This window comes from Oncorhynchus kisutch, linkage group LG30, assembly GCF_002021735.2.
Source record: "Oncorhynchus kisutch isolate 150728-3 linkage group LG30, Okis_V2, whole genome shotgun sequence".
NCBI lineage: Eukaryota > Metazoa > Chordata > Actinopteri > Salmoniformes > Salmonidae > Oncorhynchus > Oncorhynchus kisutch.
This window is the reverse complement of record NC_034203.2, coordinates 14811015-14838279: the sequence shown is the minus strand read 5'-3', so window position 1 is coordinate 14838279 and position 27265 is coordinate 14811015. Positions and strand designations below refer to the sequence as shown.

Genomic DNA, 27265 nt, shown 5'->3' with positions numbered 1-27265 from the left:
CTCTTCCAATGAACTGTGAGAAGGTGAAAATAATGAAACGGTCTATCAAATCTATTCATTTTGAAATGGATTACTTCTACCTGCCATTCTCATACCCCTGATAATACAAGTCATTATTTTTGTTGCTATCATATGATGGGGGTCCCTGGGTTGCCGACTTTACCAGGGCAAGAAAAGTTTGAAAAGCCCTGCACTACCCTTAACGCAAGACCTGGGACACGCATGTACAAACTCCGCTCAGCAACTTGATAAGTCTTTTATTTGCAATTTTCGGTTTCCTCATCTTTTCCAGTTTATGATGCAAAAAGAAGCAGTAATTCCTTAAATAATAAAGAAAGCAACAAAATATTTACAAAAGTCCAATAAAACTAAATCAATGGATGACCTAAAGCCCCCCTCTCTGCATCTGGACAAACTGCCACTTCTGTTGGAAAATGATACAGCATTTTATAGTTTACATTACATCAGTCATTTATTTTTTATTATTTCTGAAAAATAAAACTGACCAAAAAAACAACTTTAATATATATGTACAGAACGCTCCTGAAATGTGATTCCACTTAGAGTAGAAAAGGCTTTCGGATCATTTCTGTTTTTCTTATTTCATCAAGTTGATTTCTGTAGGTTTCAAGTTTTAATGGTGATTTTTGTCATTAAGGAGTCCTCTAGTTATGGGGTTTGTTTTCTCATTCGACAGGGGTCGAGAGAGAACGCACCCAACAGTTCATCATGTAACTACAGGAGAGGTAAAAGACGCAGTATCTCAGTCAGGATTGACTACTGGGGGAGGAAGTGAAAGGTAGGCTTTAAGGAAGCATATAGAAGACCCCCACCGTCCTCCAGTAGCCAAGGTCAGAGGCTAATGGTCAAAGGTCACAATCCATCCCCCATCTTGTTTCTCTGTCCTCAAAGTCCCAGTACTGCGGTAAACAGGAAGTGGAAATAAGGAAAAGAACCGTCGCTCAGAAAGCCATTCAGAGCCTCTATAGTCGGCAACATACGCTTGATGTCAGCTGGTCAGCAAACATACCTCGTCTACATCATTAAAAGAAACACACTTCAACCATGCTGCGCACACACACACAAAAAAAGAGAAGACAGAGCTCTGTGTTCGATCGGACGTCACACACACGCATGGCATGATACCCCACTCCAAGGGAAAAACATGCTACATGACACCTTGTCTCCTATGCGTTTGCGTGTCATATAGTATGTTGCATAATATAATTTTGTCTACAACCACAAAGAGCAGCGTGTTGGTTTGTCATTGTTTTCTCAAGAACAACAAGTCAAAAGGGTTTTATACGCAGTGACCGTAGTAGTTATTCCACGCGTTTACACAAGCAAAATCCGTCTCAATCATTTATTTCATTTTCGGCGGACACACGCCATCACAAAAGAGGGAAAAGAGAATGAGGAAGTGAGCGAGAGAGAGAGAGAGAAGAGAGAAAGTGATTGCATGTCAGGTCCCTCTCTAAAAAGCCTTGTTGAGGATCGATATCAGTCCGCCACATTAAAAAAAAAGGGCCACAGAGTCCAATTCTCTCCTCGGGCTCCCCTTGCAATACACCTCCCTAGCCATAGAGGGCGGTGGTGGTTTTAGAGAGGACATTTAGTCCTTGTCGGACTCCTCTTCGGCCTCGCGGAGCCAGGTGAAGAAGGCGGTGACCGACTTAAGGGCCACGCCCTTGCCGGTCTGCTCTGCGGGGTCTTTGCTGGACTCCCACCTGTAGAAGGCCTCCTCTTTGATCACGTCCTCGTCGTACAGTGCGTCAAAGAACATCCGCAGCAGATCTGGCGAAGGGAAGATGCCACAGTCAGAGAGGGTAGTTAAGATGCACAGCCATAATCATGATTCCTGAACTATGAATCTAGCCACAACACCATCTGATAGAGAAATGTGGATAAATACATACGCCTTCAGCAAACATTTTAATTCACACCAACAATCAAGTTCATCTTACATCATTTTTTTTTTTTGCGAGACAGAAGACAATGCCAGTGGGGCAGAATGTGAACGACAATCACAAAATCTACACGGAATGGGAATCAACTGCAGTGCTGTGGATGTTCACGACAAAAAGAAACATCAAAACGGAGGTTCTGTATCTGAGCTGGTGATTGGCTGGGCCACAAGAGACTACAGCCAATGAATAGGCAAAGAGGTTTACTCTGCGAGCACTCTAGCACACCAGGACAATGAGGTTGTAAAGGCGTGACTCTAGCCTCGCTACCCACAATCATACACAACCTCACAGAACTGAGGCGAAACACACACACACCACAGTACTGTACTCACTGGCCGGTTGCTCCATGTGCACCATGAGGGCCTGGAGGGCGTAAAGGGCCTGCAGCTCCCTATGCTCGTCACTCAGGTACCGCTGCAGCAGCTTGGCCCTCTGGGTAATCTGCTCCACATCCACCTTGTACGGGTTCTCACCTGGACGGAGGGAAGGAGGGAGAGCGTGTTAGAGTGAGTGAAGGCGGAGAGAGAAAAGATGGATACATGTTCCACCCTCATTCTTCTTACAACGTAGTCTCCAACCCGATTCATAGGAAAATTAACCCAGACCCATAAACCTAGAGTAGCACCAAACGACCAACACTCATTCTACACCCAACATGATGCCCACATTGCCAATCAGACAGATATCAGAATGTACCAGCGATTGAGCATAGAACCAGAAGTCGGGAACATTCTGGCACCGAATACATAGCACTGTCCTTGGTTTCTCTCCATCACACACACACACACACACACACACACACACACGGCAACAGCATGCCAAGAAAGGAGGTTGGAAGCATCTTTAAGGTATGCAAACAGAAGGGACAGATATGGGCTTCGCGGTACTCACATATAACAGCTGACTGGCAAATGGAGGTCATCAGAGCGCGCACAAACTGGTTGGCAGCCGCCTGCTGTTCGTCCAGGTTGGCCTGTAAGTGAGAGGGTAAATAAATAAGTAGTTACCACACAGAGCCTGCTTTCCCAAAAGTTACATGTAGATAGCGTGTTTAAACTTTCAATTGACCTGCTGATACACAAAGTTGCATATGCACATCACACACACCTCGACCCAGTCTCTGATGCGCTGGTTGTTAGCCCTGTCCTGGATCAGTCTGTCCAGATTTTTGCTAAGCTCCTCCCCGCTCATGGGCTTCTTCTGATTGGTCTCATCCGACTCCTCCCCCAGGGTAAACTCCATTTTCTGGAAAGAGCGAACACACCATAGAATTACATTAGGAACTCTACAGAAGGCACACTCCGATCCCTCAGGTTGCCTGACCACGTCACGAAAATTGATACGCGCGCGTTGCAGAGGCAGCGTGTTATGATTCTGAAAGGTCAAATAGCCATCTACAATGATAAGAGGTGGCCGTGTGGGGAACCGTAGGTGGCTTGTTTCAGTTAGTTGTGTCTTGTTCTTGAGATCGCGTCTCGAGGTGTTAGGACTTATGTCACGTCTATGCAAATATGGCTCAAATTAGCTAGCTAACCAACAACTGTGACAACGCAATTGGAGTCAACCAATGCTTATTGTGCAATCTTTTTGTATGTTTTCAATAAACATTTGGAGACAAAATATAGTTCACGCTGTTGTCAATGATCCTTTGATTCTAAGCCAACAAGGTCCGTTTTGCACACATCGGTTTCGTTGCTAAACACACCTATAGAACGAGAAAGCAAACCCCCTTCACCAAAACAACAAACAACAAAATCTTCTCATTTATTTAGGGCAGTCGCATGTTCAGTCCATCGATCTTAAATCTTACATGGCATTCAGATCGAGTGGCACAAAAAAAAATATGATTATTATTTTTTGTAAAGTTTAACCCCTTCTCCCACACTGACCTGTTCAGTCACAAACTTATTGACGTCCTCATCCTCTGGCAGGAAGTCTCTCCAGTTGAGCCCTGCTTCCGTCCACAGACCACCCACCTTCTTATGGGTCTGAAAATCATTCATTTTTACAAATAATTAATACACAATTAATTTACACACACCCAAAATATTTTATGGACATACACAAACCCCAAAGAGCTGCTTGCACAGAGACACTTACCATTCCTTTGCAGAGTAAGTTGAGAATCTGCACCAGCAGCAGACCAGCCTTACCCAGGGGAACCAGGGGCTTGGAGATCTCCCTGGAGAAACACACACACAGTAGCAAAAGGTTACCGAGCGTTCCTTTAAACTTCTCATTCATTCTTTACATCCGTCTCAAACTGTATATTTTCTTGACTAGCACTTCTTCACTATTCATCCACAAAGTCAAGCGTCAGTCAAAGCCTTTCTGGAACCAACGCGGTTACATGCAAGTGACTGCCGGGAGTTGGGGCCTATGCAACCTATATAGAGCCTGGGCCTCACCTGAAGAGCTGTCCCATGGGGATGCCTCCGTCATGGAGCATGGGGGTGATGAGCTCGGCCAGGTATTGCCAGATGTGGGGGATGTCTATGGCCATATCCTCAGCCACCTCCAGGATCTCCTGGAGCCTTTGATTAAAACATAACCAGGTAAAGACCTTATTCAGTGCTCTCTCACCCACAAAACAAGGCAAAGTAATCACTATCTTGTGGACAGGATTGCGTGCTTCCTCAAAACACACACTTTCTTTCACCATTTGAGAAACGCACACAACCTGGTCTTTAGGGCACTACTCTCTCTGCCTCTCACCCCTTGTAGTACTGTGTTGTGGGCAGGGTGCCGGCCTTGAGGAGTTGGTGCAGCAGCAGGCCCATCCGTTCCCTGGCGATGGCGCTGCGCTCCAGAGTGTCCTCCAGGCCGTTCCGCACAAACACAAAGAGCAGCGGGGCGCTGTTCAGCTCCCCTACACACTGCAGCGCCTCCTACAGGGCCGGAGGGGGAAGGACAGGGGTTTACTATTACAGCAGTCAGCTATGCAATCGCCTCTGTGTGTGTGTACCTTTGTCATGGACACAAAACTGATGGTGTGTGTGTGTGTGTGTCTTTGTGTGCATCTTCATGTTGTCGATGTGGCCTGTGTGTACCTTCATGTCGTTGAGATGGAGATACTCCTCGATGATGGCGCTGGACTTCTTGTCCAGCTCCTCCTCGGTCATGGCCGGTTTGGCCGGAGCAGCGGGGGGAAGGGTGGGGCCTGTCTCACGCTTCACTGTACAGATACAACACAGTTACACACACACTATTGTACACAAAAACATATTACACTACGGTGTGTGCACATGTATCCAGCGTGTGTGTGAATGATGCATGTGTTGGCAGTAGAAGTGTGTGTGTGTAGTCTCTTACCAACAGCCTCCTTGCTAGGAGCCCTGTCCCGGCTACCGCTGCCTCCCCGGTCACGGCTGCCTCTGTTCCGGTCGTCAGACATGCTGGCTACGCGCCGGACGGGGGGTTCCGTAGGGGTGCGACTATCACTCCTACGCTCCTCTGTCTCGCGGCTGAAGCTGCGCTTGGTGACAGGCGGGCGGGCGTCGCGACTACTGTCGCGCCGCTCGAAGCGGTCAAACCTGTCCCGGTCCCCGCCGCGGTCACGACTGGAGCTGGACCTACAGAGAAGGAGAGCGATATTGGAGAGCGGGTAGAAAATTAAGGTGTGTAAGTGAGAGTCGGGGGGCAGAGAGAAAGATCAGGAAGAATGAGGGGGAAACGGAAAGCAAAACAGCAACAGATGTACTGACCTCTGGGGTACCCTGCGGTCAGCGTCCGAGGACGACGCTGGTGGAACAGACTGCTGCAAGGCAGAGAAACGGTTGCCAGTGGCCGGACGGCCAGTCTCCGCTGCTAGAGAACAAAAGGAAGGAAGGAATGAGCGAGAGATCAATACACGCATATCACACAAATGCCAAGTGTGTATAGTACAGTGTGTACTATAAGTGTGTATAGTACAGTGTGACACATTTGTTGGGTATTTTGCACTTGTGTGAGGGATGTCGGTGTGTGTTTGTATGAAGTAGGCTTCTACCCAACTCCCTGTGTTCGGCACGCGCCATCATATGTGGCCCTACCCGGTTCAGCTCCGGCGGCAGGCTTGGCTCCTGTGGTGCCTCCACTGCTGCCCTTGCCCCAGCTGCCCCACATGCCCTTACCCCCGAGCTGGGGCGCAAGGAGCTGGTTGTTGAAGTCCAGAGCACCAGGCTAGTGGGCGGAGAGGTCAAAAGGTTAAAAGTTTGAGAGCAGAGGTGATGACATAAGTATATCCATCTCAATGGGGACTCGACTTGGTAAAACAAAATGACGAAAAATGGCTACTTAAGTGACAAGTGAAATCCCTGAGAACACAAACTCTTCACCTGGTCATGTGATCGCAAAAAAGCATCCTTATGAGCTACTGAAATACAATCAATACACACTATTGCTTACCTTCCCCCTCATAATTAGGAAACCGATTTGTGTTGGTTTAGTAATTAAAAAACCGTTCCTTTGTTAGTTGCGAACTTTAAAACCACCGCTTACCTTGGTGATCTTGCTGAGCCGGCTGGTATCGATGGGTCTGTTCTTGGTGGAGATAGGCACTGTGTTCCAGCCTTCGTCCTGGGGCTGGCTGCCCCTAGCCCCCTGGCCGCCGTGCTGGCCCCCACGGCCCCCCTGATCCCTTCCTCCTCTGTCTCGGTCTCCCCCCCTGCCGTCTCTTCCTCCACCACCACCACCACCACCTCCTCTTCCACCACCACCACCTCCTCCACCACCACCACTGTCATTCCTTGACATAAACTGCTGTTGGACCTTGACCAGCTGCATTTGCTCCTCTCGCTCAGCGTCCTTGTGGATCTGGTCTATGGTCTTCGGGCCTTGCTCCCCTCGCCGGGGCACCCAGCCACTCTGGTGGAGGGAGAGAACTCTTTTAAAGTTTAAGAATTAGCAAAGGCTTTAGAGCCATATGATGAATTAGAGTACGGTCATTACTGTGACGCCATGACTGTAATGATACTATTGCAGAGAAGACAGAGAGGAAAGAAGAAGTGAAAGAGAGCGCTGAAGAGGAGAGAGAGAGAGGAGGGGATGGCGTGAAGGACAGAAAGAGAGAGGAAGATACAGAAAGATGGAGGGAGAGAAAAATTAGAAAACATTGCACAGAGAGGGATGGAGGGAGGTGTAGTTGTACCCGTCTGAGGTCGATGACGTCCTGCAGCATGAAGCGGATCCTGGACGAGGTCTTCTTCTCCTTGATGATCTTGTCCATCTGGGCAAAGTACTGGTCCATACGGGGCTGTAGGGACAAACAGAGGGACACTCAGACTGGTGTGTGTGTGGCCATTCACATTTCTGCAGAGAAAATGTCTGGTATCAGTATGTGTGTCCCTGTGCATTGGCATGCGTACATGCCTTTATGTGCCTGTATCTCTCTCTCTGCATACCTTGGCCTTCTCAAAGTCCAGGTCCTTGCCGATGGTGGACAGCAGTCTACAGAGGCACTCCAGCGATTCCTCGTCGTGGTTCTTCAGCAGCTTGACGATGCAGTCGTGCATGATGGCCTCCGTCAGCATCTTCAGCTTGAACAGCTCGCCGATGAACTTGATGTTACCCAGCGACCGCCGGCGCGCCTTGTCCTTCGCCTCCTCCAGCTCCGCCTTCAGACCGGCTTTCTCCTCCTGGGAGGCGAGAGGTCAAAAGGTCATTTGAAAGTAAAGAAAGCTCTATTGCCCAAAATGCACCTGCTCTTTGAGGGTTCGGGACGGAACAGAATGTGATTCCATCTTTGCTAGTTCAACCACAGACCTCGGCAAAAGTGAAAAACAGCAAGTCAAATGAATAGTCAAATACATGGATTTAGAATTTATGAGGATACAGACCAATCTTGTGATATTGGCAATATGAACAAGGGTTGGATATGAATATAACAGAACGCATCTGTTGTGTAGACAGGATGTGATGTCGTACCTCTTTTGCGGCCTCCATCTCCTTCTGTTTGGCCTCAAAGATCACGTCGTCGTCCTGGTCCTTCTCAAACTCCTTCTGACAGCGGTTCAGCAGCAGCTTACGGAAGTTCACAGTCACTCCCGGCTTGTCTGTGGTGGGCACTTTCAACTGGGAGGACACAAGGAAAGGAAACAAGGAACAAGTCATGTTTAGTTCAAGGTCAGTTTAGTTTATGTTCAGTGGCTTAGAAAAGTACACTCAAACAAATGGATGAAGACAGAATTAAAACAGAGGGGGAGAAAAGGAACGAAAGAGGGCTTCTCAGCTCCTCGAGTTCTTCATTTCCATCCCTATACTGCAGTGTATGGATGTGCATCTTTCCCTTTCAAGACGACACCACACACACCTAGATACATGGGCCCCGAAATGATACATTTTTAGTTTGAAACGATCCTGTGTGATTCAGTTTGATGCACTAACATTAATTTTCCATTCTAAATTCAAATCTGCTAGGGCCTCCCGAGTGGCGCAGCAGTGGAAGGCAATGTATCATATTGCTTGAGGTGTCACTACAGACCCGGCTTTGATCCCAGGCTGTCACACAACCGACCGTGACCGGGAGTCCCATAGGGCAGCATACAATTGGCCCGGCGTTGTCCGTGTTAGGGGAGTGTTTGGCCGGGGGGGGGGGGGCTTTACTTGGCTCATAGCGCTCTGGCGACTCCTTGCTGCGGGCCCGAGCGCCTGCAGGCTGACTTCGGTAATCAGTTGAACGGTGTTTCCTAAGGCACATTGGTGCAGCTGGCTTCCGGGTGAAGCAGAAGGGTGTTAAGAAGAGCGGCTAGTCGGGTCATGTTTCGGAGGACGTAAAAGTCTGCTGCTGATGGAGCTCATGAGCTGGGCCTCTCAACTGGACCGGTCTGAGCTGACTTCTGTGTCTGTGTGTGTGTGTGTGTGTGTGTGTAATGATGTACGTAGGCACCTGATCTGAGCCATAAAGGAGATAAGGCATCTACCACCCCCCACTACAAGAACTTGTCATGTATTTTTTGCACATTAACTGTTTGAGCTAGTAATGTATCAATAGTTATCGTTTACAAAATGAGCGATGACATAGCCAATGAACAGCACAACTCGGTTGTCACAAACTATGGAGGTATTTTCAGCAGGCAGAATGTAATGAGCAACATTTATTTTTGTTAACCGGCGATTCATAACGGTTCAATCAACTTTCTGACTGATGCACTTGTATCTTTAACATTTGAATCAGGTACCAACGCGTACTGGTGACGCGTTACCTCCCTACTGCACTGGTCCAAACACATGGCTCAAAGTAGAGGCAGAGAGAACGAAAGAAAAAAAAGACAAACACAAAATTCCCAAACGTCGTCAGTCACGTCACTCACCCCCATAAGACAGCGGCACATGTTGGCGTAGGCCACGGAGAAGTTGGGCTCGGAGATGGCCTTCTCAAAGATGAGGTCGATCACTCCCTTCAGCCGCTCCTCCGTGTCGATGGTCAGCTCTGTGACCTGTTTCATCAGCTGCTGGAACATCTGAGGGGTCAGCTTGTTGAGGATGGAGCGGACCCTCTTGAACAGCTCCTGGGTCTTGGCCTGCTCGGGGTCGTCGCTCTCCTCCTCCTCGGGGCCGGTCCCGCGGCTCCCCGCCATCTTCACCGCGGGCTTCCAGGCCTTCTCTGCCTTGTTGAGCTCCACGTCGCCGCCTAGCGATGAGGAGATGATGATCTTTCGGGGCTCCTTGCGCTGGCCCTGCTGGGAGCGCCGGGGTCCTGGGGGCTGGGGGGGGGAGGAGAGAGAGCGAAGGGGGGAAAGCAAGATGGGTGAGGGGTAGAGGGATAAAACAGAGAAAGAACATCATGTAGAGCAGATAAGAGGGAAATGATGTCTATGAACTTCAAACAAACTGGGCTGTCAATCTATTCACAACTTGAGCCCAGCTTTAGACATAAACAAGGTAGAGAGCAGCACCAGTTCCACTCAATGGAAGTCTTAGAACACTATTCAATGGTCATCTTTAAATGCTCACAATAAATTACTGGTTGTCGACCAATTAAACCATTTGTTTTCAAGCAACGTGTGACAAATGATTGATTTATATCATGTGGAGAGTGAGGTAATGACATACTTTGAACTGTGACTAATGCTTTCCAAGAGACAACAGCCCACACGTGACCAAAAACTTACAGAGGCATCTGGATGGATATAACCCGTTTTAGCAAAGATGTGTGCTCGGTTTTATACACCTGTCAGCAATGGGTGTGGCTGAAATAGCCGAATCCACATACCTTTGTGTGTGTGTGTGTGTGTGTGTATGTGTGTATATATATATATATATATATATATAGTGTATTCAAAATAATATATATATTTACAAAGAACAAAATATGGGGGATTGGAAATGGAGACCAATTTTTCCACTTAAGCCTCCATCCATCTGCCATATTAAATATGATCTACCCCATAAAAAAATTAATATATTTTTTGAAGTGTCCACTATATAACTCCATACACGGACCCACACTGCGATACTCACTCCCATATGGTCCCTTCCAGGGCCCCGTGGTCCCCCTCCCCCACCTCCGGAGGACTGTCTGCCCAGGTTACCCATGAAGGCGGGGGTGAAGTCTGGCCCGGCGTTCATCATGTTGCGACCCGGCTCCGCTGGGCGCATGGGGGTCTTATTGGCCTACAGAGAGGAGAGGATTAAGAACCTATGAATTTGACATTGAAATTAGTATTCGGGACAGACTCGAAAAGCACACGAATGAACTACGGGAGCATAATCACGTCACTTAGTTGTGAATAATACACTTCAAACTGGATGCCTATAAAAAAAATATATATATATACCCATATTGGCTCATTAAATTGTTATTTCTTTCCTTCAATGACATAGTTTACCTTATCCAACACCACATCGCAGATAAGAGGCAGGCCTTCGGGCTTGTTCATGCTGGCACCAATGTACCGGAAGCCCAGCAGGAACTCCCTGTCGTACCTCTTCTTATCCTCCGGGTCGATAGGCTTCCATTGCTCTGTTGGGAGGAAAGGGTGGAGGAGTGGGAGAGTTTGAACGGGCGACGGACTCTTTCATACTGCTTAACCGTTGCTGGGACAAATCTATCAGACTGCTCCTGAAGAGACATACATTTCGGGAGAGATAACGCTGGCCATACACCTGCATAATGGGGTCGTTGACCATTCAAATAGTCGGCGTCAACAAAGATGAATTGGGTCACCTACAGACAAATTTATTTCTAGGGGGCCACCCACCTCCTTTGTACTGGTACTTGAGGTCGCCTGGTTTGAGCGGGGGCGTGTCTGCATTCTGCTTGTCCTCCTTCTCCTCCCACGTCTCGTCTGGCGCGTCGGCAGTCACCAAAGAGGGAGGGGCCACAGGGCTGGGCTCCGCCAGAGTGGACAAGGGCTCGGGGGCAGCCGCCGCCTCCTTCTCCTGTATGGATGAGAGAGTTGGGAGAAGGGACAGGACAATTGGAGGGGTAAGACGGAGTAGAAGGAATTTGAGACCCCTATAATGCCGTCAGGATTTTGGGTGACAATCTTTTTTGCTACATTTTATTTTGTTGTTGTGAGAGAATACAAGTTTCAAATTCGCATTACGGGAAGTTTGACGAAAACTGGCTGGAAAGTGAAATGATTGTCTCGACAGATATACCAGGACTCCAGGCACAAAGACCAACGGTGCCATATGCAAAGTTGCTCTTGCACTGACCAAACCCGGAGTAGCAGCTGGACTGCAGTGCTGGGAGTAACAATCTTACACGTTTTTCAAGGTTTACCACTGGTGCACCTTCAAGTGGTCACAGACAACTGTTCAGAATAGCTCATGACTTTAGAAGGCCACTCTGCTCTATGCAAGCAGGCACATGAGTAGATACAAACGCACCTCTTTGAAGGCATCCAGCATGTCTCCTATGGCCTCCTTCTTGTTCAGCTCCTTCATGTTCCTCTTCTTCTTTGGCACAGACACAGCAGCTAGGAGATGAGGGTTACATCCAGAAGTTGTTACGTCAAAACCTGAAGCCACACCATCCAGAACCCGTCTGCACCAGCCAAACCCTTGGTGCACACAGTACTTCCTGACCAAGTGATCCCGACCAGTAAAAACCTTCCCCTCTCACCTTGCATAGACGTGTCCTCTGAAGGGCTACTGGCCAAGGGCACCGTGGCTGCATCTTCCTCTTTCTCCCCCTCCTCTGCCACGGCAGCATCTGCAAGGGTAGCAGTTTCCTGAGGTGTGGGAACGGCAGGCTCGGTGTTGGGCATTGCAGTTCGCTCTTGTGCGGGCACGGGGGCGTCTACCTCGTCGGGGTACTCCTGGGGGAGGCCGTTGGACAGGGGCGTCTGCGCCTCGCTCTTCTGGGCCATGGCGGGCTCTGCCTCCGGGACAGAGGGAGTGACGGCAGGAACGGGGGCAGACACGGGCACAGCAGTTTCCTGTTTCGGCGCTGTCGGCTCGACCACGCTCTCAGTTTTAGTGGGAGCTTCCACAGACACCACCGGCTTCACAGCCGGGGCAGAGTGTTTGATCGTTGCTGTGGCAACGGGGGTCAAAGGTCGTGGTGCGGGCTTAGTGTGTTCTTTAGCGACCGCCACCGTAACAGGCGCCACTACCTCTGGCTTGGTGGTAAGCACAGGCTCCTCCTTTACCTTCTCTACAATCTCCTCCTCCACCACTACTTCTTCCTTTTTATTCTCTGCCTCCTCTTTCTCCGCTACCAGAGCAGGAGGCTTCTCGACGGCTGCTAGGGCGGCCGAAGGCTCTTCCTCAATGGGAGGAGCTTCAGGAGTCACTGCCTTTCCCGCCAGGGTCACACCGGCATCCACCGTGTCACTGACCTGAGCGATGGTGGTGATGGGGGGTGGTGTCTGCACCTCTGCAGGGGGAGGGGAGGTAGGAGCTGCCGGGGGCGAGGGGGATGGGGGAGGGGCCTGGTCTTCCTCTGGCGGAATGGCTTCCTCGGCCTTCCCCGCAGCCGTGGGGACAGTCGATTGGCTGACGACCTGTTTGGTAGGTGGGGCTGCCTGGCTATCTTTTTCCTGCTTGGCCTCAGTTGAGACGGTGGCGGTGGCAGGCTCTGGGGTCACCAACGCAGGAGGCGGGGTCATGGCGGCCATTGTTTCTGCAGGTTCCGTGTTATCATCTGAAAAAATACACAATAATCAGTTCAGAACCGTTTTGGAACTATTACGTAATATCATTCAATCATTGAAGATCAAGTTCATCATTTACTTCATGCTGTCCTACTCTCTATGTAATGTGGCAAATATAACCATGTAAAGACATTGTAGTACCACAAGACCTGGGAGGACACTCACCTGTTCTCGTCATCATGGTGACGGGCTTTGTAACTTCTCCGTTGGTCTGGGAAAGACCTTCTCCCTCTGTAGTGGAGGACTAGTGGCAGAAAACGAGGAGCACCGTAAAAAACTAGCGTACACTAGATTTAAAAAATAATAATCACAAATATGTTGTACAGTGTTTTCTAACGCTATCCTATTGCCTTGATCAAAACCAGTCGAGTTGGAGACTAGACACAACAACCTAAAAGTAAACACTAACTGAATGGAACCGTTCTGGAACAGTTGGCTTCCATTCCAAACTTCCTGGTCTCTTCTATGACATCATCTCTGTGGAATCATCTCAAAGACACAAGATTCCAAACTTGCATTGTGAGCTCATCACTGGGAACGATCTCAAGGAGGTGGCGAAACCAGGGGATGTATTGAGGGATGCGAAACATTTAGAGTTGAATGTATAGAACTAGAATGTATAGAGCTGACACGGCTCTGTCTGAAACATTCGTATCTGTTCTACATGATAAACCCCCCCCCCCCCATAGTTTATTTGATGTCCTCATATGATAAATACCAATCACAAAGTTTCAGGATGTGAACAGCAATAGAGTTTTAATCATTGGACAACAACGTTTCTGAATGGTCTGTGAGGTTACATTGTCCTGAACAGGCAGGCCCCAGTGGGTAGCGAGGCATACCTGTGATGGGGGGGTGGAGGTGGCCCTTCCCCCGGACATGATCTCCTCTGTGATATCGCGGCCCCCCTGGTTGGGGTCTCGTATTCTGATCTGAAGAGAAGGAGGAAGTTGAACAACCGACAGTCAGACTACTTCACATTAAAAATCGACTAGCCTGGGCAGTATTCACTAGACGCCAACAGATGAAAAACGCACCGAAACCGGGAGGGACTGGCTATCCGTTTTCTTTTCCCCATTGCAAAACGTTTTGCTACGGTATATACTGATGAATACAACCCTAGTTCAAATAGGCCTAAATAAATGATAGTCCCCTTTTCTCTTCTCCAGTCATCCCTCCTACCATCTAAACTAATCTATACTTCTTGCCCGCTGTTCAATCTCCATCTGTGTCATGAGGTTAGTTGCCTTTAATCACATTTCTAGGGTCACATTACCCCAAGTCCAATTCTGATATAGGAACAGATTACCATCCCCCTGATTCTATCTTTAACCATAAGGGGGGGAGGGAGAGAAGGTATCCGTGTCTGACCCCGTATAAGCGCTAAGGGGCAAGATGTACTACTCCTGCACTGCATTGACCTCAGCAGCGAGGTCATAGTATACCAGCTGCCCTCTGACCTTTATAGGGCTTTTCCACTCCTAATATATACCCTGGTATTATACTAGAGAAAGTGTTCTCAACAGTGTGGGCTGACACTAACGACTTGTTAAAAGCAGCATCAACAACTTCTGAATCCCCTGAACAGTTGCTTTTTATAAGGAACAGGCCCAATTTATATGCTAACAGTTAACCTTTGCCATGTTCACGCCCCAAGTCACAGTCTGGCCCCATGTCAGGGTCAAAAGCCTGCGTCTTCAGGCCAAACACCAGGGGTACAGTCTTAAAGTGGAAAAACAAGATTAGTTTGTGGTACAGTACCGCTATGCGCTCCCTCTTGGGTGCCAGTGGTTGGCTCGGCGGCGGCTGAGGGGGCAGGGCCTGTTGCTGGGGCTGGGCGGGGCTTATCATGACAGGCGCCGTTTGGACAGGGGGTGTGTGGCTGTACTGCGGCTGGGCTGGGTAGTAGGCACCTGCTGTAGGGGGGGGGAGAGGAGGGAGGCAAGTCAAACACAGCACGAAAAGCAACACACAATCACACACTAAAATGACCACAAACATACCATACAGACTAAACAAGCATTGAAATAACCACACACTGAAATAGAACATGTTAAAATAACCACAACAGGGCCTAAAATAAATAAAAACCGCCAGATGCGGGTAGATTGGCATTGGTGGGTAAGACGTCTATTTCCCCAGCCACGTTGGCAGTGCAAGCACTTCACTCGCATTTGCGAATAAGAAGAGAGTTAGAAGTGAAGAACGAGCACATTTACAGCAATATAAAGAGCTGGCAGCTAAATCGCACAAAGAACGACCAACCCTAAAACATGCCAGCTCCCACACTGCCTGGCTGGGGAGCTGTGCGCACTGGGATTGAAGTGCTGAAGTAAGACTGATTTTTAGAAGCGCTGAGCACAGGCATAAATGTTGGTCTAATTCACTCTAAAGTCTACTACAGTGAGACTGTGTTCCTTGGCTATTACAATGTTCAATGTTCACAAGCCAGGTTGTTTCCAATGTGTCTGCTTCAACTGCTAGCGAAGACCCGAGATATTTTAAGATGTAGCCGATGCCACAAATAATGAAATAGCATTGAGCAATATACCACATCACTGATTACTAGTAATACATTTGTTTGAGAAACATTACAAAGCATGCTCCTCCAGGTTTGGGGGGGAGGGGGGTTAAGTGGCTGGGGGACCAAAAGGTTTGTTTCAAGCCCTGACCCACATGCACCCGGAGCAAAATAAAACTATGTATACATAAGGGGGCAGCTACAAACCAAACACACAAAACTACAAACCATACATGCAGATAAAGATGCAGCCCCGCACACACCGTGCAACACACACTTACTCACCAGGGTAGCGCTGGGAGGTGAGAGGAGCGCCGTGGAGAGAGAGACGCCCGTTCTCTCGCCCGCCCCCTCTCCCCCCACCCCCCCGCCTTTCCCTCGCAGCCAGAGAGGGCTCTGAACATGACAGGGGGAGGAGAGGAAGGAAGCGAGGGAAGGGAAGAGAGAAAAAGGAGAGAGAGAGAGAGGACAGGAAGAGAGATGCAGAGTGAGTGAATGAGAAGGGAACCAGAGGTAAGCAGGGTGTTAAGGCAGTAGGTGAGAAGACAGAACACAGACTGATAGAGCCGAACCAAAGCCAGAAAAAACACACACACAGGCTTGGTCCTAAGAGAAACAAAGACCACCATACACACAAACACCTGCCAGGCAAAACCACTACAAACAACCAGCAAAGCCATACGGTAAAGAACCTAAGATCAACTGACTGACCAACTGGAAGATCAACTAAGATCAGGCCCTAAAATTAACACTCGCCACCTGCCAAATGCGGGTAGAGTTCGGCATTGGCAGGTAAGACTCCACCAGCAACGTTGGTCAGGGCTCAACAGTGCAAGCATTTCACTCGCATTTGTTAACAAATATAGTCAAGTGTGAAAACTTTTATAGTGAAATTAATTCTGCTGTAACTGTTGTTTTCAAACTATAGCTGGAAAATGTAATCGCACAAAGTCAAAGAACGACGAAGCCTATATACAGTTGAAGTCGGAAGTTTACATTCACTTAGGTAGGAGTCATTAAAACTCGTTTTTCAACCACTCCAGAAATTTCTTGTTAACAAACTATAGTTTTGGCAAGTCGGTTAGGACATCTACTTTGTGCATGACACAAGTAATTGTTCCAACAATTGTTTACAGACAGATTATTTCACTTATAATTCACTGTATCACAACTCCAGTGGGTCAGAAGTTTACATACACTAAGTTGACTGTGCATTTAAACAGCTTGGGAAATTCCCAAAAATGTCATGAATTTAGAAGCTTCTGATAGGCTAATTGACATAATTTGAGTCAATTAGAGGTGTACATGTGGATGTATTTCAAAGCCTACCTTCAAACTCAGTACCTCTTTGCTTGACATCATGTGAAAATCAAAAGAAATCAGCAGTCCCAAACAAAAATGGTAGACCTCCACAATTCTGGTTCATCCTTGAGAGCAATTTCCAAACGCCTGAAGGTACCACGTTCATCTGTATGCAAATAAACACCATGGGACCACGCAGCCGTCATACCGCTCAGAAAGGAGACACGTTCCGTCTCCTAGAAATGAACATACTGTGATGCAAAAAGTGCAAATCAATCCCAGAACAGCGAAGGACCTTGTGAAGATGCTGGAGGAAACCGGCACAAAACTATCTATATCCACGAGTCCTATTTCGATAGAACCTGAACCACTCAGCAAGGAAGAAGCCACTGCTCCAAAAACACCCGACTACAGTTTGCAGCTGCACATGGGGACAAAGTTCGTACTTTTTGGAGAAATGTCCTCTGGTCTGATGAAACAAAAATAGAACTGTTTGGCCATAATGACCATCGTTATGTTTGGAGGAAAAAGGGGGATGCTTGCAAGCCGAAGAAAACCATCCCAAACGTGAAGCACGGGGGTGGAAGCATCATGTTGTGGGGGTGCTTTGCTGCAGGAGGGACTGGTGCACTTCACAAAATAGATGGCATCATGAGCAACATCTCAAGACATCAGTCAGGAAGTTAAAGCTTGGTCGCAAATGGGTCTTCCAAATGTACAATGACCACAAGCATACTTCCAAAGTTGTTGCAAAATGGCTTAAGGACAACAAAGTCAAGGTATTGGAGTGGCCATCACAAAGCCCTGACCTCAATCCTATAGAAAATTTGTGAGCAAAACTGAAAAAGCGTGTGTGAACAGAGAGGCCTACAAATCTGACTCAGCTACACCAGCTCTGTAAAGGAGGAATGTGCCAAAATTCCCCCAACTTATTGTGGGAAGCTTGTGGAAGGCTACCTGAAATGTTTGACCCAAGTTAATCAATTTAAAGGCAATGCTACCAAATACTAATTGAGTGCATGTAAACTTCTGACCCACTGGGAATGTGATGAAAGAAATAAAAAGCTGAAATAAATCACTCTACTGTTATTGACATTTCACATTCTTAAAATAAAGTGGTGATCCAAACTGACCTAAGACAGGGAATTCATACTAGGATTAAATGTCAGGAATTGTGAAAAACTGAGTTTAAATGTATTTGGCTATGGTGTATGTAAACTTCCGATGTCAACTGAAGCTCATTCCACTTGCGCTGCAACACAGCCTTGCTGTGGCCCTCTGTGCATGTGAAGATCTGAGTCAAAGATTCATTTTTAGAAGCCTACCCACAGGCATAAAAATGGGTCTAATTTACTTGAAACTAAAGTCCACCGAAGTGAGAATGCCCTTGTTTCTTCACAAGCTAGGTTGTTTCTCTCTCTTTGAGTTTCAACTGCTAGGGAAGAGAAAACGCTTCTACTAGTCAGACTCAATCTCACAGGCACAAACATGACGAGTTGCGCTACCACAGTAACCTCCCACCCTTAAAGGGGCATGTGAGCATTTGTCTCATCTGTGATACAGTATTTTGGTTAAGACTCGGGTCACAGGCTCCCGAGCGGCACAGCGGTCTAATGCACCACATTGCAGTGTTGCGGCATCACTACAGCCTGGGGTTCGATCCCAGGCTGTGTCATTACCAGCTGTGACCTGAAGTCCCATAGGGTGGCACACAATTGGCTCACCATCGTCCGGGTTAGGGGAGTGTTTGGCTTTACATGGCTCAAGACGCTCTAGCGACTCCTTGTGGCAGGCCGGGCGCCTGCAAGCTGACTTCGGTCACCAGTTGAAAGGTGTTTCCTCCGACACATTGGTGCTGCTGGCTTCCGGGTCAAGCGAGCGGGTGTTAACAAGTGCGGTTTGACGGGTCATGTTCCAGGGGGAAAATTAAGGGCTCAGGTGACAAAATATTATTTAATATACCACATTAGTTACTTTTTACTAGTAATTAGGGATGCAATGAGACAGTATGTTGTCGAACCGTTCAGTACACCCCCTACAGTTCAATAGGCACACGTGAACCGCAGAATTACGATATGCCTGTCATTTTCCTATAATTTCCAAATGTAATTATTGCGCTGCAGACTACATGCACGTTGTACATTTAGATCCACAGAACCAGATGCACAACTTGAGAACAGGCTTGGCAGGTAAATTATTGGGGCCACAGGACATTAGGGGACCTCTGAGGGCTGACAAACTTTACCTCACAGCAATGGCTCAAAATGTGGCAACCGTAGTGACCGCAACCCCCCCCCCCCCTTAAAACAACCAATGGACGATTTGCAATGACATCTCAGTAGGAAACCTCCCTAAAGCGGCCCCATGAAGAGAGAGGAAATTAAAAACAAATATTCTCTCAGCTCCAATGTGACAATGGCGAGCGCTAGCGAAACAGAGAGAAGCAAATTTGAAGAGGCACAGCAGTCTTTCAAATCCGCTGTGTGGGAACATTTTGGCGTTCAATACAATGATGGGGGTAAGAAGACCGTAAACAAAGTACAATCCGCAAGCATTGCCTTGCCACTGTCGGCGACTCGAGTGGAAACACTTCTAACATGAGTAATTTAAGTCGCCATCACCCGGCAGTATCCCTTGCAGGTGGAGCTGGAGCAAGGAGAGTCCACTCGTTAGTGAAAACACAACAACCTCTTGCTGCTGCCTTCCAACAACAATTTGCGACAAATTCAGAAAAATAAAGAAATAACGAAAGCAGTGGGAGTATTCACAGCCAAAGATTGCAGCTCTATTTCGTAGTTACTGACTCGAGACTTCATCACCTGATGAAAAATGTCCCCTCCCACACATTTTTCAGCAGCAAAGTAATTCCCAAACTCCATGAATCATCAGAGAGAAATTGGATAGGAATTGACAGACCCTATCTAACTCTCTCCACTGATAGTTGGACTTCCAGAGCAACTCAAGGCTACCTCACTGTGACGGTTCACTATGTACTGGATTGGGTTGACGAAGGGGTAGCCCTTGAACTACTGAACGCTGTGACAGAGTGGAAGCAAGAAAGACCAAATAGCACAATCCCAGCCACTACAGATAACGCACAACAGATAGTGAATGCCATCCATGAAGCTGATGGGTTTGGGCCCCCACATTGGATGTTTTGCACACATCCTGAACCTTGCAGCCAAGAGGGCAGTCTCTCTCCCAAGGCAGTGTCCCGCCTCCTGGGGAAGGTCACAAAAACACCACCGCTCACCAAGTTGACAGTCAAGCAAGAGATGCTAGATATACCAAAGCACAAATGAATCCATGACAACCCGTTGGAATACCATTCATGACATGCTGGAACGTTGTGGAACAGCAACCGGCCAGCTACTCTGCTGTATTGGAGTAGGCGGTGAAGAAGTCGGTCAAAGACTGACTGACAGTGAACCATGCTGACTGACGTTGAACTGAAGCTGGCAGAAGAACTCATTTTGGCTACTCAACCCCCTGAAAACAATGACAACTCTCATGAGCAGTGAAACCTCATCAATGATCCCTCTAAAGACAATGATTATCAAATCCATGGCACCGGGTCCTGAGGACAGTGCAACCATCAGGGAGGACCAAGGCAGCCATCACTCAGGACTTGGAGAGAAGATACACAGACCGGGATCCTCTGGACTACCTTCAAAGATCTACAGCCCTTGATCCAAGGTTTAAACCCCTGCCCAGCCTGCTGCGACAGAGTCGACAAGGTCCTCAAAGAAATTGTGACGCATAAACATCAGGTATTTGATCTATTTTTAAACGATTTCTCATGATATTGCTTTTATTATGTGCGTTAATGTGATGAGATATGTGTCACTTAATAATAATTGTATTATTATTACTAGCCATTTTTCTTGCAGTTTCAAGCAGGGCCATCCACAGAGGAAGAACATCCATCATTATCCCCTCCTCAAAAGAAGATCGCCATGGCAGAGTTATCTGGGGAGCTTTTCAAAGCAGAGGAACAGACCAAGCCCTTTCCCAAATTGATTGAGGTGGTAACCTCATACAAGGCTGCAGATTTCCTTCATGTGGATGCTGATCCTTTTGTGTGGTGGAAAACAAACCAGTCAAAGTTCCCCCATGTTACAAAACTTGCACAACAGTCTCGGTGTCCCAGGAACCTCTGTTGTAAGTGAGAGCGTTTTCTCCACCTCTATCTCATACAGGGTACCAACTTGATGTTGCACTTTGTTATTTTTACTTTTAAATATTGCCTATACAAGTATGTACCCTGTTTATTTAAAATAGAGAAGGCAAAGAACCTACAGGTCGTCAAAGCTAAGAAGCTATTTTAATGTGAAGGTTTTTCTCCCCTTGACTTCATACAGTAGAGACAGAAACCAGGCCTAGTCAGTCATGCTGCCATTTTTCCCAATGGAAAGTTCTATTTGTCTATAGGCAAAATAAAGAGTTCATTGTTTAAACGGTGCTGTGTTATGTTTCTTAAATATAAAGATACCGAAACCGTACCGTGGGCCCACTGTCCGTTGCATCCCTACTAGTAATGTATTGTATTGTTGTATGTATTGTTCTAGAAACATTACAAAGCATGCTTGTTCGTTTTTGTGTTTTGCTGGTGTAATTTTAGCAGGCCCAAAAATATTTTGGCTGGTAAAATGTATTGTTTTTTTTAATCTACCTGCCACAGTGGCTGGTGGACCAAAAAGTTACATTTATGCCATGACAAAGAGCATCTGATTGCAGTTCAACACTAGGTTTTTGTTCGAGTTCCAACTGCTGATCCAGTCGTGCCTGTGGTTCAAATCCAAATTGTGGTTGTGGTCATGGTTGTGCTTGGCTGTTGGGCCATGGCCCAGAGTGGAGCCCCTTACCATAGGTGGGGTATTCAGCCGGGCTGGTTCCTGGGTAGAAGCCTGCCGTGCCACTGGTCACGGGGTATTGTGGACTGGGTGGCATGTAGGGAGCCCGGTACTACAGAGAGAGAGAGAGAGAGAGAGAGGGGGGGGGGGGGGGGGGGGGGCAGACTGGACACTTAGAACTGTTTAAAGGTATAGGACTGTGAGTTACCTGTCCTAAAGGGGTCAGGCTTCTTGTTTGTTTAAAGGTATAGGACTGAGTTACCTGTCCTAAAGGGGTCAAGCTTCTTGTTTGCTGCGTTTCGGTATAGCTACAACACTATGTTGATTTTAGACTTTTTTGTGCTGGAATACTTAACGAGAGGTGTTATACGATTTACATTTTAAAATTCCCAAAACTTCCACGACATTCCAGAAAGCTGTGAATTTTATGGAATCTTGCAACCCTATATTCAAGTGAAGTTAACCATTAACATAAAGTCATCATGACCGGTTGTGGCACCTGTCCAGGGGGGATGAAGTAGCCCTGAGGGGAGCCAGCAAAGGACAGCTGCTGCCCAGGGATCATCATCATCTGGGAGCTGGGCTGGTAGACGTGGGTGGGACCCACCGGACGAGGCCCGCTGCTGGTCTGGACCCGGGGGGCACTGGTGGACATGGTGGCCCTGTTGGCATAGTAGGGCTAGAGAGATGGAGGGGAGAGAGAAACTGTCAGTATATTTCTACAGTATATTTGAGTGTGTGTATGAGCGAAATGGTGAGCTGTGTGTACTGCTGTGTTAAAATGTCACATGTTGAAACTGTCAGATGATGGAGGTCGGTCGAGACTCCAGAGAGCTGAACACACTGCACACACGATGACTGCCATGGGGGGGGGGTTTAGTTTGGGATTTACAAGCCTGTGTTGTGAATTACTGGACACCTCATGGGTGCATGTTCATAGAGTAGCGAGTATGAGAATCCCCCATGACTAACAGGGAGGCGCTATATCCATCCTGGCCCAGTATTTCCAAAGCGTCTCAGAGTAGGAGTGCTGATTTAGGATCCGTTTGGCTTTTTCAATAATATTGAATACAATTCTATGGACAAATCCTAGATCAGGACTCCTAGTCAAAAGACACTTTGTGGACACAGGCTCTGGTTAGTATTTCAAAAGGTGGTCAAACTGGGAACTAGGCTATAATAGGACGGAGCAGGATTAAACTGAAGCAGGATCAGCTACAAGTTTCGACAATGATCATAGCTAGCACCTACCCAACAAAAGTATTTTGCCAATGATCACTGATTATTGTCAGCCCTCGGGCAAGGGTCGAGAGTCAACTTTTGGACGTTAGTTCTATAGACTCAGACTAAACTACGGCTAGGTTCGACGGACCGAGAGGAGGGTGAGAAGGAAAAGAAGCTGTTACCTGCAGTGCCCTGTATCCGCCCTTCAGCCGCACAACACACGGGCAGAGAGCAAGAGAGAGGGGGGGGGGGGGGGGTGAGAGGAGGAGGACAAGAGAAGAGAGAGCAGAAGGAACGAGAGAATGAGAAGAAGCAGTATATCACTCAGCCACTAACAGTTTGCTGCTGACTACCAGAAAATATGAAGCCATCAAGGAAAAATAAAGCTAGAGAGTGAAATCCACAAGGAACTACCGTTGATCGTAGGCCTGGCTGATGGGTTGGCTGGCACTTTGCCTGATTAGGGAAACTAATTTATACATGAACAGGTGAAATGTAAAAACCGATGGACCCTGGTGCCTAGGAACTTTACCGTATAGTCCTACAGTGGGTGGAATCAGGTGTAACCAAGGGCAACCTATGTAATTAGCAGCCTGAACACATCACTACTGGAATCCTTGGTCCTGGAGAGCCACAAAGGGGCTGAGGATTATAGCACGGCACTCTACTCATGGCCTGAATTGATACTTATTTCACTCAAAATCAGGTGGTTTTACATCTAGTTACCGCTGGGTCTGATCAGAACTAGAATGGCTGTTTAGCCTCATCTTTCTCTGAAGTTAAATTGCATTCACGCACAGCGGTCTACTTTCAGGTCGAGATGACAGACATTTTGGGGAAGGTGAGGGGAGTTAGTACCTGTTGGTGTAAAGCACGAGGCCCTGCGGCGAACTGGGAGGGAGGACAGCAAAAGAGAGCAAGAGATCAAGGTTGGTAGCCAGAGACACTTAAACACAAACAGGTTGGACCAAAGCGTTACAGTTGAGCAAGAGTTGGAGTTAACAGCGTAACAGAAGCTTGGACATTTAGAGAGCGCGAGCAAAAGAGCAGGAAATAGAATGAGAGAGATGGAGAGGGCAATACCTGTCGCGGTTGCGGTGAAGAGTTCATTTGTTGAGGTGGTGGGGTGGCGAAGACGAGAGAAGGGGGCTGACCTGGGGCATAGGCAGCCTGGGAGAGAAGGGAGGGAGAGAAACACAACTGCGTTAGTTAGATAATTTCCTGCCAGAGATGGGTTGTGTTCAATAGGGTACAATGTAATAAAACAAAAATGTGCATCCTTATTGGACAAGTTCAGGTAGCAATGTCCCAGTTTCAAAACGTTCTCACGTGTTTTTGTCCTAATGAACGCTACCCTGACCAGTCAGCACACACTGGGTCTTGTCAATGGCTCTCACCTGTGTCAGTCCAGGGGAGGGGGAGGGGTGTGGGACAGAGGTGGGTCCCGTTATAGGCTGCGGTGGTTTGTTCATTTCACTTGGTTCTGCATTAGGGTGGCGCTGACTTGCCAGCCGATCTGAGGAGAAAGAGGAAGAGTTAGCAAAACAACAACAACAAAAATCATGGAAGACTACAATCTACATTTTGATACTGGGTAGGTCAGACTAGGGTGAGTAGACTAGATATACAATAATAACCTGGACACCATGCCCACTGACCGGTGATCGAGCAGCCTCAAGTTAACTCCCTATGAAGTTCATGGGCTTCCACTAACAGGGATGTCAGAACTTGTGACAGCATTGTTGTTGAGGCGAGTTCCAAAATTGGAAATGGGTTAGTGGGTTTGTCTGCGCTATAGAAAGGTTGTCCCGCCAAGCAGCAAGGGTGGTGTTTACTGACCCTGCCCTGATAACAGTAATGCCTCCTCCCTGTACCCTTGCGCCAATACACACGTATTTTCACCTCCCTATATCCCTCCTTCACTTTCCACTTAGTCTTCTAGGTTTAGCCTATTTCAGCTGGGGAAAGTTGCATATACCTCTTAACCGCTATTTAGGCCTGAAACAAGAGAGATCACATCCCTCCTGGGTTTGAATTGGGTTACAGGTAATTACCATATCTCCACTTTAGGGGCAGTTGAACCATCTATTGATCCTCCTGGCAGATGATAACAATAAAAAAACACGTTGCACCATGACTATCGTCAACTCACATAATGATGGGGAGATGAATTTGACATGACACATGGATGCAGATTAGAAATGGAGAAAAAACAGTTAATGGGGTCATGGGGTCCGAGTGGCGCAGCGGTCTATAAGGCACTGCATCTCAGTGCTAGAGGACGTGATCGGGAGTCCCATTGGGCGGTACACAATTAGCCCAGCGTCTTCCAGGTTCGGGAAGGGTTTAGCCGGGGTAGGCAGTCATTGTGAAATAAGAATTTGTTCTTAACGTGCCTTGTTAAATAAAGGTTAAATAAAAATCTAAAATATATATTCACTTCTCTGCATCCGTTCTTGGGGATTAGGCTCACGCTGGCCTGAGCTGGTACATTCACTCATGCTCAATTGAACTAACTGGTTAGCTAGTTTCAGAGAATGTATTGTTTCTGGTCAAAGTTCACTTGCCAGTAGCCTCTGATTGTAACAGATTTTCCCCATTTTTTTTTTATAGATATGTGCTGGTTAGTGGTTACAATGTTTGAGATTCTCTATATTTTCTGTATACTTTTACTGTTAAGCAATATATTCCACATTTGAGTGGTGTGGGTTGTAGACAGGAATGGGTCTACTGAGACATGTAAGAGGTTCCGCAAATTCCCATTACTTATTGCTACAGTGTTGCCATTAATTCAAGCATGAAAAGAAGTAGTGTCAAACTGTTATCACATGGTCTAAAGAGGCGATCCCACATTAGGAAGACGTGTCATATGGCTAGCTAACTACTAGCTAGCAAGTACCCGGTGTTAGCCATGTTATCCCATCTGTGGCTAGCTCATTATTTATTAAACACATTTTAGGCACTAAATACAAATAAAGACCATGAAATAACCCTATGATAACACGATCGGTTTGTGGTTTGATTCGGTACAACTAACATTACTGATGGGTCAAATTGCAGGGAAGGCCTTCTAGCATGCCAATGATGGTGGATGTCAAACACACCCCACTAGCTAACGCACGCTAGCTAGCTAGCCTGTGTGGTAGTTCTACGTGTCTCTCATAGTAATGTCGAGTGACTGATACATTCTGCAGTGACATGTCGACACATCATTTCTGCATCGCAATATTAAAGACATTACTTTCTTGGTATCCAATTGAAATAGTTGATACACTTTCATATGTTAATTGGTATGCTAGTCTTGCGATCAGAATTAATTCGTTGTAGGCCCAACCAAGCCTCACACATAGAAAAACCAGCATGACAATTGCCTTACCTAGATTTAGCTATGTTGACAGGTCGGATTAACCAACGTTAGATATTTTAAAAGTGTGATTTAAGAAACTCAAGAGTAAATCGCCAGACCGGCATTGAAGTAAAACACAGGTTAACGAAATGGTTTAGATAGTTAGTCACTTTGTTTCGATGGGAACTGTCATATTGAACGTTCAAAAGAGGGAAGATTAGAAAGCTAGAAACATTCCAGGCTAGCGTTAGCTCGCTAACTAATTTACCAATACCTTCACCCACTTAAAAACACCGATATGAACTGGCATTAGTTTAAACTCAAAAGGTTAGCTTATCAAGTTCGTTTTGACGAGCACAGACAGCCAAAGCCAATATTCAATTTTAGCTAGCCAGCGGTTTTACATGTAGCTAGCTAACATTAGCTACTCTTCTAAACTAGCTAGCTAGGTTAGCTAACCTTGTAAATGGACTGACAAGAGCAGGGCCTTCATCCAATTGTCTTTCAAAGATCGATAGCAGGTAGCGCACACTGGATTCTTACCGGTTATGAATTGTGTCTGTGAGGGATATGAGCGAAGACTGGAATCAACAGTGGAAAATATATATTACACCCGATCGTCCGTTACTTAAAAATTGGAGTGTAGTTTCTTGTCCTCTCCTCCAAATGGAAAGTGGTGCCCTTATTGGGGTGAGTGCTATTGCTGTCACTTGTTCTTTAAATCCATGGAGCGTGCAAAAGTGAGTAGGGCATAAAATGTATTAATATAGCACTTGAAGATTATTATTCACAACTCCAATGCCTCCGGAAAAAGCCTCTGGACCGGAGGTCCATGATCAAGGCGCCGATGGTGACGGATTGCCGGTCAAATACACAATCTACTGGGGTTTCGTTCGGTTTACAGCGAGGCCATGTTGCGATGCATTCTCGTCCGCTGGAGCCGGCCGGACGGTGCGCCTGGTAAGTCGCAT

At 47.2% G+C, this 27265-nt stretch overlaps 1 protein-coding gene, 1 non-coding gene and 1 pseudogene across 8 annotated transcripts; all 3 read right to left on the bottom strand.

The window, feature by feature from the left end:
- Positions 1-241: 241 nt before the first annotated feature.
- LOC109874619 (eukaryotic translation initiation factor 4 gamma 1) lies at positions 242-27265 on the bottom strand. Of its 7 annotated transcripts, none has more exons than XM_031809792.1 (32): positions 26754-27265; positions 24346-24464; positions 24032-24118; positions 23807-23839; positions 23131-23151; positions 22224-22403; positions 21737-21836; positions 14810-14964; positions 13891-13980; positions 13214-13292; positions 12016-13038; positions 11781-11869; positions 11147-11327; positions 10775-10908; positions 10407-10559; positions 9257-9649; positions 7872-8018; positions 7349-7582; positions 7096-7200; positions 6447-6812; positions 5999-6128; positions 5672-5774; positions 5280-5539; positions 5018-5142; positions 4683-4855; positions 4376-4501; positions 4068-4149; positions 3857-3955; positions 3075-3212; positions 2859-2940; positions 2300-2440; positions 242-1794 (listed from the first exon to the last, which is right to left on the bottom strand). In XM_031809792.1, exons 1-32 carry the CDS (start codon positions 26785-26787, stop codon positions 1613-1615), a joined length of 5364 nt encoding a protein of 1787 aa, XP_031665652.1. In that variant the 5' UTR covers positions 26788-27265; the 3' UTR covers positions 242-1612. The 7 variants fall into 7 exon arrangements, with proteins under 7 accessions (XP_031665652.1, XP_031665653.1, XP_031665657.1 ...); XM_031809793.1 differs by having other exon boundaries at positions 5672-5771; XM_031809797.1 differs by having other exon boundaries at positions 26838-27265.
- Positions 2102-2232, bottom strand: LOC116358709 (small nucleolar RNA SNORA3/SNORA45 family). The gene has a single exon (XR_004206473.1). It is a non-coding gene; the product is annotated as a small nucleolar RNA SNORA3/SNORA45 family (small nucleolar RNA).
- On the bottom strand, positions 2656-2798 carry LOC116358702 (uncharacterized; annotated as a pseudogene).

Bases quoted from the DNA above. Each gene is read 5' to 3' on its own strand.
- LOC109874619 (XM_031809792.1), bottom strand. From the start codon at position 26,787: ATGAAGGCCCTGCTCTTGTCAGTCCATTTACAAG. The intron at 21,837-22,223 runs GTGCCACAACCG...CTCTCTCTGTAG, and splicing joins ACTTCATCCCCCCTGGACAG to TACCGGGCTCCCTACATGCC. The intron at 3,213-3,856 runs GTCAGTGTGGGA...CGCTCTTTCCAG, and splicing joins ATAAGTTTGTGACTGAACAG to AAAATGGAGTTTACCCTGGG.